The 16,105-nt window shown below is 36.6% G+C and overlaps 2 protein-coding genes across 2 annotated transcripts; both read left to right on the top strand.

The window, feature by feature from the left end:
• Window positions 1-204: 204 nt before the first annotated feature.
• Window positions 205-7,293, top strand: LOC131782588 (uncharacterized). The gene is made up of 10 exons (XM_059099340.2): window positions 205-1,707; window positions 2,246-2,418; window positions 2,644-2,821; window positions 3,092-3,205; window positions 3,345-3,450; window positions 3,675-3,957; window positions 4,688-4,745; window positions 5,010-5,134; window positions 5,542-5,625; window positions 6,093-7,293. The coding sequence occupies exons 1-10, from the start codon at window positions 559-561 to the stop codon at window positions 6,274-6,276; spliced, it is 2,454 nt and encodes an 817-aa protein (XP_058955323.2). The 5' UTR covers window positions 205-558; the 3' UTR covers window positions 6,277-7,293.
• A 534-nt stretch (window positions 7,294-7,827) lies between these two features.
• On the top strand, window positions 7,828-15,808 carry LOC131782557 (putative leucine-rich repeat-containing protein DDB_G0290503). The gene is made up of 17 exons (XM_059099302.2): window positions 7,828-7,918; window positions 8,541-8,879; window positions 9,438-9,557; window positions 10,387-10,854; window positions 11,248-11,316; window positions 11,438-11,535; window positions 12,053-12,233; window positions 12,566-12,655; window positions 12,752-12,849; window positions 13,039-13,210; window positions 13,319-13,474; window positions 13,659-13,873; window positions 14,006-14,240; window positions 14,528-14,728; window positions 14,985-15,071; window positions 15,196-15,276; window positions 15,370-15,808. Exons 1-17 carry the CDS (start codon window positions 7,877-7,879, stop codon window positions 15,454-15,456), a joined length of 2,739 nt encoding a protein of 912 aa, XP_058955285.2. The 5' UTR covers window positions 7,828-7,876; the 3' UTR covers window positions 15,457-15,808.
• Window positions 15,809-16,105: the final 297 nt, after the last annotated feature.

Raw genomic sequence — 16,105 nt, 5'->3', positions numbered from 1 at the left:
CAAAGCTAAGCGATTTCTAAACACTTACTAATGGCACGGCAAAATATCAAAACCTGTAAACAAGCAAAAAAACTGAATAAAATATAAGCCTGAAAAATTGAATACTGAATACTAAGAACAAGTAAGCTACCTTTTCTGTGCAAAATGATTTCCTGAACAAAATTGAGTTTACAATACTCGCTGGTAATGCACTTTAAACGTCTTTCACAAACGAACCTATAAATTACTTATTCCGAAGGATAAATAAGACGGCATTAATTTTTAAAAAGCCTCAAAGTTGTAGCGTCTTTCACGTACTTCAAGAAGATCCACGGCAATGGACGCACAACTTGAAGACGAAACGCCCTCAAAGGGTTGTATTACCGTGTGCTTTGAACGCATATTTCAAAAGTTGATTGAGTGCACACCAAAATACATGTACTTCATCTTGGCAGCTGATGGTTGAACTGTAGGGAAATCACCTTCGTTTTGTTTTTTGTTTAATTTGCGTTCAAAGAAACCTTTGGAACTGTATTCGGCGCTGGCGTCTGAACTGTACAACAAAAATCGCTATCAAAAATGGCCTTACGACTTCACAACACCAGACTAGTTGATGGCGGAATCTGTTGTTTTAATTTTATCTTTGAGGAGTTTTCCAGTATTGGAGAGAAAGTCTACTCAAGGCCTTTCTTTTTTGCCGGCTCTCGATGGCGTTTACAAGGTGGAGTGAAAGGAGGACAGTTTGGTGTATTTCTCCGCTGGCTTGGAGGTGGGCAGCATACTGATAAAGTTAAATGCAATATCCGTTTCTCTGTGGAAGTTATCAACAACAGAGACCCTTCAAGCTCTGTACGGGTTGGAAATATGACAGAACCAGATGAGTTCCCAAGAGTAGCCTTCGGCATCGGCTGGAGCAAGTTACTGTCTGTGGAGGAAATCGAGAGGCCCAATTCGGGCTTTCTGGACGATAACTCTTTGTTCCTGGAAGTCAAATGTTGCATGGTGCACTTTTTATTTGAGGATAAGCTGGTGATTAATTTGTCATCTCGTACTAGTTACGTGTCCAGTTCAAAGTTTTCTCTGTTCGGCGAAGAATGGTACCTTATATTGTATCCTAGAGGAGAACCCAAGAGTGACAATTCTGAAAGCCAAAAACAAGAGCACGCTGCCGTGTATCTTCACAGAGAAGAACCAGGCGTGTTAAGATTCAAGGCCACTTACTCCATATTTGTGCGAGGAGGCCGCGAGACGCAAGTCAGTCATCATTTCTGCAACAACAACGCCAGCACAGCATTTGGCATTGAGAAGTTTGCACGCACCAAAGATCTTAAGGCTGTCTCCAAAGGAGGCTTGGTTTCCATTGGGGTCAAAATCACCAGCATCGAGCCTTACTATTACTTTGGGTTTGACACACAGGGTTGGTCGCCTCCCAACAAACTTGGAGAAGGATGTTCTATAAATGACGTGTTCCCTTTGTTGCTAAAGCCGTGCTCGAATGACAAGAAAATGTTGGATTTTAGTCTGATGTTGGACCCTGGGCCAAAATTTGAACATGCAGAACTGGAGGATAGTGCTTACTACATGAAGATCCTTTGGAGTGTCAATGTGGTGTGTGTTAAAGATTTTAACAGAAGTGTAACCGTCAACTCTTGGGATGTCGTTGGTAAGAGCGCTTTCTGTCACAGCCAGGATGAAATGACAATGAATACAACTCTGGAGCTAAACGAGGTACTCTTCTATTCATTTAATAATCATAAATGTTTAAGCCACCCTACCTTGTACTCCTTCTACAAATCGTTTCAGCGGTACTGGACGTTTAGGCATTTCGATTCCAACATTTCTATTCCTGCCACTTAATCTTTCGTGTATTGGAAACGGTTTTACTCTAACTATCCCTTATTTGACTTTGTTTCATTGTAGTAGACTTTTCGCAACCCTCTACTTCACTGCATCTCTTTTACATCTTTTGAGCGTTCTTATAATTAAACTTCATAAAATCAGGAATTTGGGGGGGCGGGGGTCAGTCCCAAATTAGCGAAGAGTACGATCTCTAGACGGTTGAGACATTTTGTTATTGTTTACAGCGAATGGTTTTGCCAAGGTATTCAGACAGTTCAGCCCCTTTATCCCCGAAGCAAAATGCAGCGAGACGATTCCATCAAATAAGAAATATAATACCATCCAAATTAACGATATTGAAACAAAAACGCAATGTACAGTACTACGACAAACAAATCATTGAATGTTTTATTGCTCCTTCCCCAAGGTGTTGAACCCGCATAGCCCCTACTTGGATGACGAGAAGAATTTGGGAGTTCGCCTTGTCATGGCAAATGCAAATGAAGTTTATGATCCACTCCTGATCAACTCTGACAAACACAGCGTGGCAAAGTTGAGAGAAATGAACGCTCAGACAAAAGCTGCTGTGGAAAATTTCTGGTAAGATTAGTGTTGCAAGAAAAGCCTTTACAAAGAGGCAATCGACTTTTTCTCCTCACGAAAACTTGTAAAAAAAAAATTTGAGAATCGCATGTTTTGAAATTCATTTACCTAAAAACAACGCAGCCGTGGTGGAAACGCATAATCAAATAAATATTTAATTGTTTGTCAATTAGGGTATCAGGTGGATTAGATAAAGATCATTACCATCCACTTGTTTCATAGGAAGGATCAATTAGACGAAATTTATTCTGAGAAAGATAGAATAATAGCTGACAAAGAAGAAGAAATCGCAGCAAAAGAAGAGGAACTAAACCAGAAAGAGGCTGCTATTCAGGCACTGGAGAACGAGATTACTGAGAGCAATGAGTATCTGGCAGAAATTGAGAGCACTGTTGATGAGGTATGACAAGCATCTATACTGTGAGCTAAGGACATCAAAGAAAAATAACAAAAATCCCACTCTTTAGGAGCCCAAAGAATATTCCACTCCACTTCCTACAAAATGTTTAAGGGAAATATTGCTGGTTTATGCTCAAACGAAAACACATGCGAACCCGCGCACAGGTAGCATGATCACACAGCCACGGAACAACCTAAAAGATAAGTTAACATTGCTTCCTCTTCTGAAAATGTTTCTATGTTATGATCTCTTGGTTTTTCCTCTGTACAGATTGACGGCAAGAAAGTGAGCAGTATAAAGGATCTCGTACAGGAAGCTCAACCAGATGAAGAAGAACTTACTAAGCAACAAGAAGTTGGAGAAAAATTGAAGGCATTTTTAATGGCGAGTGTTCATTAACATTGCCTTAACACTTAATATTTGAAACACTCAATGTGTCTTAATTCCAGTTTTCTTAAGCACTAGCGAAAAATTCCCCACGTGAAGGACTAAAGAATTGATTTATTTTTGTATGACCTAACAGGATCGCCTCCCATTCAGCGTCAGCCGTATTTCAGTTGTTGGAGCTGCAGGACAAGGAACTACTATCAAAGGCAACAAGGAATTAGAACTGGCCGTGTTTGTCAAAGGTTTAATACATGTTTAAATTCTCCCTTTGCCATCAAGGAGTCTATTGTTTGAAAATTTTAAAATCTGACCACTGATCCCTTATCAGTGATAAAAAACTAAGCTATTTACAAATTCCTAACAGCAAACCTTAGCTAAGCATGAGGTCAAGAAGACTGTTGTTACATAACTGTGACATAGCAACAGCCATGTGAAAAGAACTGACAAAGTCCCATTTGTTCATTAGATCTTCCTAGAACTGAGCATAAAAGTTGGTTGCCAGCCATAGTTTTCACTATCAAGACCCTGCTGAAACAAGAAGGATCTAAACCAACAGAGAGCACAGATGACAACCAAACAACTTCAACACTGCCACCATGTTCAGACTTTGTGACTACCTCAACATCTGTCAAGTTCAAATGTGATAGTGTGGATGTAACAATTGACCCAATGAATGACTGGGAGCAAATGGGAGGATTCGTTGGTTTATATAAACAGTGCCTTTCCCAACCAGCAGATGCTCAGCCATTGTAAGTGCACCCACAAGACATTTAAAAGAGGCCCCTCCCATTTGAGTAACACCATGGCAACTATTGAAAGGCCCCTGAACTGAGATGTTGTAAGAACTATGAAAGTAACTTAAACAAAGTGTTTTGTCAAGAAATTCTATGATTGATCATTAAGTTAATTTATCCACTAATGAGATACGTTATAGTGATGTCATAATACTAATGTAAGTCATTTGTCAGCTATGGACCTAGCCGACTCACTGGGTAAATATCAAATCGTTTCGTATACTTTATTATCTGAGCATTTCATAACAATGTAACTTCCTTTTAGGATTCAAACTCAGTTCTTATTGTCTGGCAGTAAAAGTCATCAATAAAGATGTTTGATAACAATGAACCAAAAACCCACAACTGACGAAACACAAAGGTCATACAGTGGAATTTTTTTCTAGGGGACTCACTGAAAACTAGAAAAATTGACCCCATACATTTAGTATTAGTATTGAGCACCTCTTTCTATCTATTTTCATCTTTATCTAGCTACTTATAAGAGAATCAAAGATTCAGGAGAATTACATTCTCCATCACATCACACTATAAATTGTAAAAATGTTTGCAGACTTGATCATAATTCAAGGCACTCAAGAACACTGAGCTGATTAAAAATTTGTATGGAAACTTTCGTAAAGTTCAGCATACTCAACGGCTTATGCATATGTCAGAAATCATTTTTTCCTTTCTCTTGTTTTAGTTATAACATCTGCGCCTGTGAAAGACAGACAGAATTTATTTCTATACAGAATCCAAAGGTATTGTTTGGACTGTGATTCTATGCAGGGTTTTTCTTTATCTCTCTGACTTTTTCTCAATATTCAGACAACTCAACACTCTTTGGGAAGGTATGTGAACATGGTATCTCTACAAAAACTGTATGGACTTTGTTTATCCCTTTTTTTTTTGCATCACTGAAACTTGAAAATAAATTTTATTTAGATAAAAGAACCACTACCCTGATACCAAAAAGGTTTCACTTGAAAAAAAAAATCAGAACAATGTTTCTATTTCTACATTAGTGCAAGGAGCTGATCCGTATTGTCAAGGTGTGGAGTAACAGCGTTGCCTGGCGGAATACCTCATCCACACCCAGTCAGTACCTGTTGTGTCTGCTGGTGACTGCAGCTTATCAAGTGGTTCACGAGTAAGTATTTTACAAGTTCAAAATCACGCTTGTTTCTGGTATTAACAACATGCAAAATACTTTTCACAAAAATGTATATTTTGTGGTGTTTTGGGGTTAAGAGATCAATCAATATGGAATGATACAAATATACAAACTCTCGAATGAGAAATTTTCCAAGTTACTGTATAAGAGTTCCTGTAAAAGAAAATTTGCCAATTCTTTCCTTAGAGTCATCAGTTTTCTAAAAGAAATTATCAAAAAGTGATTGTGCAAAGGCTGCTTAAACATCTTAGTAAACACAAGCTTAAAGTTTTTTCCTTTTTCATTCCATACAAATATTAAAATGCAAAGCGGTTGTGAACACCTTTATATATCTACATACCATGTGCTTCAATGTGTTATTATGCAATGGTTGAATTCTAAAGGGGAGGTGATCAGTCCCAAGCAGTAAGAGCAGACAAAGATGTTTTCTTGGAACTTGCTGACATGGTTGGAGATGAATCTTTAGAGTAAGTTTAATAGATACCAGTACACACAACTTTTTTTAGACAGCAACAGACAGCAACAGCATTTCTAAAAGTTGATAAATCTATCTATAAAATATTTCAAATTATTAGATACAGACAATACACATCTTTAGAAATGTGGCTTCCCTTAATCTAACTATGAAAATGGATGAATTTTTAAGCAGAGCTTATTTACATATTTATTTATCTAAAAAAATTTAGGCTGAAGGTATTTACACTTGGGTCACCACATGACATAACATTTCATTCCTCCATTTGTTAAGTTAAGTTGGTCAGTCAGTTGGAAGTTAGCTGGCAGTGAGTTGATCAGTGACTCAGAAACTCATTGATATTCATTCAGTTTTCCCATTACTCTGTCACCCATCCATCTATCCAGCCATTCATTCAATAATTGACTCTTTAATTTAGAGATATTTCTGACACAATAGTTTTCATCTCATTTTATCCAGAGTCTACTGGAATGAATATTACCTGGTAGAAGACTATCCCAGGGAAAATTTTCCAGTTCTATTTCAACTTCCCATTGTTCAAGACCCTGCCATTCCAACACATAATGTGGCATCTGATGGACTAGAGGACTGGGCACAATTCAGGAGAGAACTGTCAAAATGGGTTGCAAAATTAACTCTTTGATACACTACATTGATATGTTGTAACATCATTCAGTTAATAAGCACTGTAAATGTTTTTTGTAACCATAAATCTTCAGAAGTGTAAGTTGGAAAACTGTAGTAATGCTGAGTTGATATGAGAAAAAATGCAAAAAATTCACCTTTGAAGGTACATTGTATCCTTAAGAGATAAGAGAACAGCTGCCATGAAGGATATAATTCGCTTTAAAAATCTTTGCCATAGTACTTTCTTAAATAGTGTTAGAATAAAAACACTTAAGAGACAATAGCTACGATGACTAGCACTAAAAAATATTTTAAGTGATTTAACCTGTGGATTTCATTCAAAGATAGTTCAATATTTATGATGTAACCTAAAAATTTACACATTGAACATAGGGGTAAAAACTTTAAATAAGCAAGTAGCCAGTGACTCAGTATTTAGTTCAATGAATTGCTTTTACCATTGGTATTTAGGGCCTTCTTCTAGTTATTAAATTATTTTCTTTTTATCATGTGGATGCAGAAGGAAGAAATCTGTAAATCAACAGCACAAACAATTTTTTTGTTTTTATAAAGACGTGCGTCTATATGATAAAATTGTGATTCCTATGTAGATTAAGTATCGTAATAGTTGTGAAATTTAACTGCCTCATCACTATTTTAATTTTTTAAGTATGAGCATTTTGATGGATGATTTCTTTAATAAATGGTTTATCTACTGCTGGTAAACAGGTTTTATACTTGTGAACTTACATAAAACTCCATGAATTATGTAATTATTGAGTAGCAAAACAGTATTATAATTTATTACATTCCCATCAACATCATTGCCTATACTGTCCACATCTTGATCAAACATACTTTTCCAAATGGATGGAACTCAAAATTTTCTCCCTCTTGAAAAAAACATTTAAATTTGAAGACATTTGTCTAAACCAGAGTATATACTTAAAAGTGGAATAGCATATAGTCGCAATTTCTGATACTCCATTAACACCATAATTAAACATAACCACTTTTATATAAATTTCTGTCTTCCACACTCAGACTGTACACAGCACATAAAACAACCTGCCCTATCTACAGTAGATACAACTTTCTACTTTTTCCTTCAGTAGATACAGCTACAAAGAGCTTTACCTACTGCAGATAGTGAAAATAGCTCTATCCAATGTAGACAGTGTAGGTAGCTGTATCTCCTGTTGTGAGTATAGGTTAAACGAAGTATCTGGCAGTGACTACCTGTACCAGTATATATATGCTCTCCTAGCCTGAGCACGGGATTGAATGGATGAAAATATCTTGATAACATGTTCCCATATTCCTTCGTCTTTTTCCTGTAATGTATAATTTGGCTGATGTACCATTTTTCGGCACTGTCCTTCTGTCAGCAAAACTTAACCATGTTCAAGAACCGCTATACGCGAAATTCAGCTATCTATCAAGTGGTTTCGCGTTAGCTTTATATGAAGTTACCCTAATCCGCTGACATTACCCTCAGGTTGCAGGTGATGTTCACCAATCAGAGGCTTTGTTAGAAGACGCGTGCTTTTCAAACCGAACTCTTTCGACAACAAGCAACACATCCAGTCAAAACAGAACTCGTTACAACCGAAAACATGTTTAGTCCACTTGAAGATCAGGAAAACCTGCCTGTTGGGGTAATCTCATACCCTTAATGTTTCGTATTGAGGTTATTTTTAGGTCTTTTTTTTTTAGGTTGAGCATGTGGCGATCTGTGTGACCACGTTCTGTAAACGGAATTTAGATCGAAACGTTCTGTGTGAACGAATTTAATCATGGCGTAGATCATTAGGCTGTATGAGAGATCTTGAATTGAAACGGTCATAGGGTTACTTTGTAATACACCAACGATTAATCTAAAATTTATTTCAGACGGTCTCATTCGCAAAAATCCTTATGAGATGAAAATCTCAAGACTTCGTTCGAACTGATGTGAACGCCAGCTAAAAACTGCCTTTTGGCCTCTTTTTTGCAGTCTCGTTTGTTCCATTTCTCCCTCGAGTCTACATGTTCAGTTTTTATCCCTTTTCAAAGCGAGTGTTTTGTCTGACGATGGTAGTTGTCCGTTTGCTGATGGTTGCTGGTGGTTAACAGAACATTCAACCACACTGAACAGGCGGGGGTTCAAGTTTTTACAAGGGAATAGGATTTTTTATTGTACCGTGTTTCTGCACTTGAAATTTTACACGTTAAGAATAGAACTGCATATGTCTTATAGCATAAACACAACATTTAACCTGGATGATCATTGATTGACAGGTGGCGGCCTTGGTTACTCCTGCCAGACGACCGCTTAAGAGTGTTTTTGACAGTCGTGTGAACCATGGTACCCCAACCAGACAGCAACGTTCAGATCTGTCTAAAAAGTTTCTTTTTAAACATAAACAGAAATCAAAGAGGCGCAGTGCCCCTGTGCATAACTTGTATCAGTTGATACCTGCACTGGTCAAGTCAAGAATACTAACAGCTTCTCCAGTTCAAGAGCAAAGTCCAATAGGGAAGGAGATAAGCGGTTGTAATATGTTGTCTTTGAGTGATAAAGGAAAAGAATCTTTGGCTGAGAAAGTTGTTGGAGAAATCATAAAAGAAGTAGATAAGGTTTGAATTGACTGCATAGAGTCATGGCATCATTTCTACAATGTGCAAAGACCTACTTGCACAATATTTCGATGTTGCACTTTTTGAATAAGGACACTTTGACCTTTTCGTAACAAAGCACAATGTCTATAATTTCTAAAAAGAGGTATGAGGTATCAAATCAGGTATTTTAGTCCGCAACTAGAAACAGAAGACAGCTTAAAAAATCCCTTCCACCCATCTCACTTGTTTTGTTTTTTTTTTTTTCTCCTCAAAGACTGTTATCTTAATTTCTTAATATGATGTATAATGTTTCATGTATTTCATGGTGAAAGATTTTGAGTATATTTTTGCAAGGCTCTGATTTGGCCAATATAGGTTATTATGTTAACAGTCTAAAAAAACAATTCAGTTTTTTATGACAAATAAATTAACTATTCCAAATAATCTTTGAACACCTGTGCAAAGGTCACCACAGAACTTAATAATTAATAAGTATTTTGAATGAGCATAAATTAATCCAAAGATGTTCCATAATGCATGACCATAAACAAATTGATTAATACTTTCTTTTAACAGAGTGAATCCAAAGTGAAAGAGGAATCCATGCCAAGGAAGATGGATTCAAATGAGCTAATTATTCTGCAGATGAATAAAGAAAGATTGAGGCTTGAGAAACAATTGTCCCAATTGATGAAGGTAAGCTTCTCCCAGACATCTTTCTAAAATCCTTCTTTTTTTTATCTTGAATAAAATAATTTTACCTGTAATTTTTTTTCGAAGTTGTTAGTTTGGAATTTTCCTATCTGAATGCCAGGTTCCAAAAAGTGAAATTTTAAATGGATTAGTTTAGAAATCAGCAATCTAAAAAATATTTGCAGGTAGCAAAATTTACATATTTATCAAATCATAATGATGACATTGAATGAAATATCTGGGTTTAGAAATAAATGAGCTCATGCTAAATGCAAATATTTCAATGACATGGAACAAAAGAGAGAATTTTAGAATACTGTTATATTTAAATGTAAATATTTGAATGTAGATATGTTATGTTAGAAGAACATTTTTTTATGTTTAATGGGTCTTCTCGAATGAAGCAGGATTATTATGTAGAAATTGTTTGTTTAATATTCAAAATACAAGTTTCAAGTTAAACTGAGTGATATGAACAGATTTTCTTCTATGTTTAGTTAACAATATCATGACATGTCTTGACTAAATTTTCAACTTGTGTAGACTGTCTAGGTAAAGATTTTTTTTTCTGTCCTACAGATCATTTCACTCCATCTATATCTCTGATTATTAATAACAGTTTCATTAATTAAGGGCTGTGCTTCAGCTAATAGTCCAGGTATCACACCTGACCAATTTATGCTTTTGTAGAACTTGTAGTACTTTTGGGTTATGAATCCAAAGCTTTTAAGAGCTTGGCAACCCAGATGTCTGAAGCATGAGCTTTCAGGTTGCCAGTGATTCCTCTTAGAGCACTGTTTGATTAATTTGAATTGGTATTTGTATATTTCAGGAGCAGTCAAGAACAAAGAAAGTACCCAATGGTACTTCTAATTCCAATGCAACAAATACCAATGGATTGGAAAGGGAATTAGCAAGGAAAACAAAGGAACTTTTTGAATTGAAACAGCAATTTGATCAGTTACAAGAAATGTTGTTGGAAGTTCCTGAATTGAAAAAAGACTTACATAAAAGTAAGCAAGAAACCAAGGGACTTGGTGAAGTACTTTTTGCAAGTCGGAAAAAGACTGTCCAACTAGAAGATCTTGTTAAGAAACTAAACAAACAAATCAAAGACAAGGAAAAGCTGAGTGAACACTGCATGCAACTTCAAAATAGTTTGGAGAGTATAACACAAGAAAGGGATCAAAATGGCACTGAAGTGGAGAGACTTAGGAAGGACTTAGAGCACAAGGAAAGTGAAGTCCAAAGAAATAGAGATCACTGCATTACATTGAAAGAACTTGTAGATAGGCTTGAGGTGAGAAATTTCAAATATATTTTTATCACCAGGGTTTGTTTTTGCATAAGCATTGTCAGGGAAAATTGCTTCTTTTTGCAAGTAAAGAACAGGAACCTTGGAAGTAAAGTTGACATGAAGGTCACTATATCTTGAAATGCTGACAAAAAGTGTCCCTTTTCTAATCTCTATTGACAAATTCTTTCTATATAACATTTAATCTCTCTGGAATTTCTTGCTGCTAAACAGATTCAGTTTCTTTGTTGTGTTTACCCTCACACAACTTGTCAGGCATGGCATGCTCAAGGTTATTACTACTAACAAAGATGTGTTTTGATGAAAGAGTTATTTTCAAGATAAGTCTTTGCCTTATTGAGCTGATCTGTCCAATTATCCATTAAAATTATTTGCCAGAATGCTTCTTCAGATGCAGAGCACTATGTGGCCTCCAGTAAGGAAAATGAAACAATACTGCAATATCAGGTAAAGTATCAATTTAAGCTGTGTCCTGAGTACAATGTTGCCCAACCATGTTCTACTATTTATCGAGGTAGATTTGTCTCAACTAATTGTGAATTACACCTTTTTCTCTCCCCATTATCAGATAGATGAACTTAGTTTATCTTTGGAGTCAAATTTGCTTGCTTTAGAGGAGGGAAAGAAACTCATTATGGAGAGAGAAGATGAGCTGAAAAAATCAAGGTAATGAATTGATAAAAACAATAATTGTTTTGAAATTAGTTTTGTCCAAGAGCTTCCTTGTAAGCATAGTCCGATGAACCCTTTAACTCACAAGATCTACTTGTTAATTCTCCTCTCTAGCTGATATACATTTCCTTGTAAATAAGTCACAAGAATTTGGTGTTAACTCAAGACTACTAACTTCTACCTGATAAGTTTGAGTATTCTCATCACATGTTGGTTGAATTATGTGTGGATGTTATAGGGAGAAGTTACATGTTAGTCACTTATGGGAGTTAAAGGGTTTACTGGATGACAAAAAGTCAGCTCATGAAAAAGTGAACAATTTTTTCAAAGGAACTGTAGATTATTGGAGAAAAGATGACACCAGAATTTGTTCAGCTCTAAGTATTATATGGAATAGTTCATCACACATTTTACCCTATGAAACTGTGAACACTTGAATATGTAACTCACAATTTTTTTGAACCAAAAAATGGAAAAAGTACAGAACTGTTTTGTTTTTTTTCAATTTTAGAGAAAGTGAAAAAGAACTACGAGACCAGTATGAGAAGAAAAGTGGACAATTGAATCATTTGACAGCAGAAATTGACACAGCCAAAATGGAAATCTCAAGGCAGAAGGATGTTATAATCAGACAACAAAGGGAGATGGAAGATCTGAGAGTAAAACTTGCAAATTCCATGGAGCAAATAGAGGTACGTCATAAATCAAGAGAACCTAGTTTTCAAGTCAAATATTTCTTTTAAATTAGGATACTGAGACTGTTGTTTGTGAATGCTTGTTTTCTCCAAAACAGTGTACATTAATCTGTCAATTTCCCAGTTCACATCTCAGTTCTTGAGTTGTTTTCAGTGAGAATCATGACGCGCACCAGCTGTTCCTATATATTCTTATGCTTGAATTTGCACTTACAGAAATGCTACAGATGCTGGATTTATGGACTGTCACCGTGACTTGTTTTTGGGTGAAATTCTGTTGCTTCTGTTAGCTCAACATTTTCCTTTTTTATTGTTTTTGTCATTTTCAGTACATACAGCTGCAACAACAAGAGATGAATGAATTCACGGAAGACGAACGAAGAAATCTAGAAGTTACAGTGTGTGAAATGGAAAACGAGGTACGTACGATATGAATACATTTTTTAGTCCAAAATCATTGACCAACATCTGTGCTGGCACTCTACAGAAAAGTCTTGTCTTTCTTTTGTTTGTAGTTGAAGCTGACCAAACAAGAAAGAACACAAATAAATGCTTCTTTGAGACGGAAGTCTGAGAAGTATGATGAACTTGTACAAGAGGTGAAACAATCTAGGTAAGGACTTCAATCACATGACTGTATTGTAAGAATAAAGTATGTACTCGGCGTAGATTTCCCGTGTGCTGTTTTTTTGGCAAACTAAATCATGTTGCCTCGTTGGTTTTTAAAGAGGCCTTGTTTTAGGCAAATAGTAGGTTATACAGCCACACCACAACTTTCCAATTTGTATCTCTACTTTTCTAGGGATCTGTTGCAAGATAAGCAGGAGGAATTGGATGCCACGCAGTCCCAGGCTCACTGGATTGTCTTACAGCAAGAAGCAATGATAACAGACACCACAAAAGAGCTGAGCGAAATCTGGGATCTTGTTAATGATCTGCTCGTGGAATTCAACAAGGAAGCGTTTGCGATACAGGTAAATCCGAATTATTGTATTCGTGTTAACTTAGGTATCAATTGCTACTGTTCTCTTATTCATCGAATTTTTTGGACGGATTGTTTAGCTCTTTATTTCTACCTCTAGGTCGACGATGACGAGAAGGCAAAACTGGATGAGCTTACGTCAAGTACCCCAGAATATGACCCAAGCAAGAAGTACTCAGTGCCTCCGAATAAGTCTCTTGTGCAGAGTATTTTAGAAGCAACAGCAGTGAGGGATAGAAACCTGGAATTTAAAACGGTGAAAACATCTCAGCTTAAAATAGTTTGAAATTTTATGAGCTCCTTTCTCTGAAGGCCTTAAAGTTTTGCCTGCTTATGTTGCTATTCAAAATGCATACTCATAGTATCGAAGATTTCGTTGATTTTTAAAGCAAGTTTGTGGCGACTTTACTCATATGGAAGTTGTTTGATTTACTTCTCAGCCAGAGAAACGTTGTCACAAGTTAAGCCCCATTCCTGAAGTAATCGAGGAAGATCAAGACTGTTCTCAAATTTCTGAAGAAGAAGAGAAACTACCTTCACTCACAGCGCAAGCGGTGGAACTTAAAGAAGCATTAATAGGATTGACGGAGATATGTAGAAAAAACATCTTCACGGTTCAGACGCAAAATAGTGTTGGTAGATTGTTACAAGAGAGGTACATCATGAGTAAATCGTTTCTCGAAACTTTTGATTTTGTCTTAAATAACTGAAAAATAAATTGAAGGGTAGAGCATTCCTAGCTGACAAATTAGACTAATAAAAAACTTACCTCTTCTCCTATACCCAGGATTTTATTAGAGAAAGAATACAGGTCTTCTCTTGATGAAGTCACGATGCAGCTTGAGGAATCAAGAAAATCCGAAACAAATCTGGGTCGAGAAATCTCAAAAAAGAACAACCAGATAACTACACTGCAACAGCAACTCGAGGAAAGCAGAAATGATTTACACCATTCATTTCAAAAGATTGAATCGCTCAGCGAGCAGTATGAAAAGACCATAGACCAACAGGCCAAAATAACGGTAAATTTTGCTTCATGTTATTCGCATTTTCGAGGGCGTGTTCGTATACTACTCAGTCAGCTTATCGAAGAACTAAGTCATTTTTCAAAGGCAGTGAAAAAAAAAAGAGGACGTCCACGGCCTACCAAATGTAAATATTTTGCAACACTAGAAGTCCAATTTGTAACTTTTTTTACCCTTGGTTGTCAGCAAAGTTGAAGTGTCATTTGTTCAAAAATTTAACCAATTTGAAAATCGTGAATAGTGTTGTTTTGTAATTTACGCTTGTGACATGATGTACTTTCCAGGAGCTGGCCAACGATGTACGGCGTTTCTCCGAGCAAGTGAAAACCCTCCAAAACGAGAAAGAAAGTCTGTCGCAACAACTGAAAGAAAGCCTTGATACATTGAACCAACTGTCACACGTGCCATCAAAAGAACCCGACCTTCACAAATCCCAAGACGTCCTTGGGAAACTATTAGCAGAAAAATTCAACTTAGAAGATCAGGTATTCACAAAACTCGTAAACAGTAAAACAAGTGGGCAGCCGCATATTTCCCCGCCAAAATGACACTAGTTCACTCGTGTGACCATGCTCTGTTAGTATCTTAGTGTGTCAGACGGTCTGTCGGTCTGTCAGCCTAACTGGGTAAGTTTCTTTGATCCAAAATTATGTGTTGAAATGAAAGCCAAGAGTATTCCTATTAAAATAGATACCCAGGTTAGAGATGTGTCTATCTAACAACTGCACTGTTTTTCTCCAGGTTCGTAAGCTGAAAGAGAAGTCCGTGACATATCGACTCGAAACACAGGATCATATGATTGAATACAAATGTAGAACAGAGTCGAAGGTAAAGATCTTGCGGAGAGGGTTTATCGTAATCCTGCCCCCACGCCCCCTTCCTTATGATTCCACATACCCCTCCCCTCATCTCCTCCCCTCTGCACTTCTCACTCCCAGTCTCTTTCCTTCAGATGCGTGTCCTTGAGAGTAACATCCGAAAAGCAGAGACTGAAATTTTTCGACTGGATGGCTTGGTAGAAAAGATTAGACTCGTAAGTATTGCAAGAGATGGGTAATTTATCATGGCGTTGCATTCCATAACTATTAAATTATCAAGTTCAGTGATATAATTTCTCTCTCTACAGGTCCTTCACCAGTATGATGACGTAATACGAAGCTGCCCGGAGTTGAACAAGTTGCTTTATTTTCTAGATGGCGAAGATATTCAATAAGACACTCACATGTACTTTACATCCATATTCGTCCGTGTTCATTTTTACTATTAATGCCGATTAATATAATTTTCAGATTTGTATTTAGTCTTTCTTCGCTTCCGAGTTCGTACGATTCCTTCTGATTGACAGTTCCTTCTGATGTTGGATCTTTTCTGACTGATTTTGTAAAAGAAAAGTTTATCGATGTAAGATGAAACTTAACACAAGCCATAAGAAATATTCATTTCCTAGTTTTAATTTTTTTCCTTTTCCCGGCTCGAAACTATTCCCATCTCCTTGTGAAGAAACTTCTCGATAAAAAATAGATAAATAGAAGTAATAATAAAAGTATAATAAACACCGACTTAGAGATCCACAGTCAAAGCCCTTCATCTCTTCCGAATATGAAATAGTTAAAAGGACGAAATAGTATTTTCTTGTCCTTTTTGGCCGTGAACTGCTCAAGTGGTGTCCTTGAGGCTACGAAGATTAAAGGTAAGACCTGCTGGACCAAAGAGAGACAATTCGCACTTTTCTTGCGTCCTACATAAATTTCCCAGGAGAGGGATAGTTTTTTCCCTTTTGGCGATATTATCGATATCTTGCTCATTTGTTGCTACTTACAAAAAAAGGTAACCTTTCTTTTTTCGAGCCTTATTTTACGATA

The sequence above is a fragment of the Pocillopora verrucosa genome, chromosome 2, assembly GCF_036669915.1.
Source record: "Pocillopora verrucosa isolate sample1 chromosome 2, ASM3666991v2, whole genome shotgun sequence".
NCBI classification, from domain to species: Eukaryota; Metazoa; Cnidaria; class Anthozoa; order Scleractinia; family Pocilloporidae; genus Pocillopora; species Pocillopora verrucosa.
Note: the sequence above shows the minus strand (reverse complement) of the source record. Positions and strands in the feature narration are given on the sequence as shown.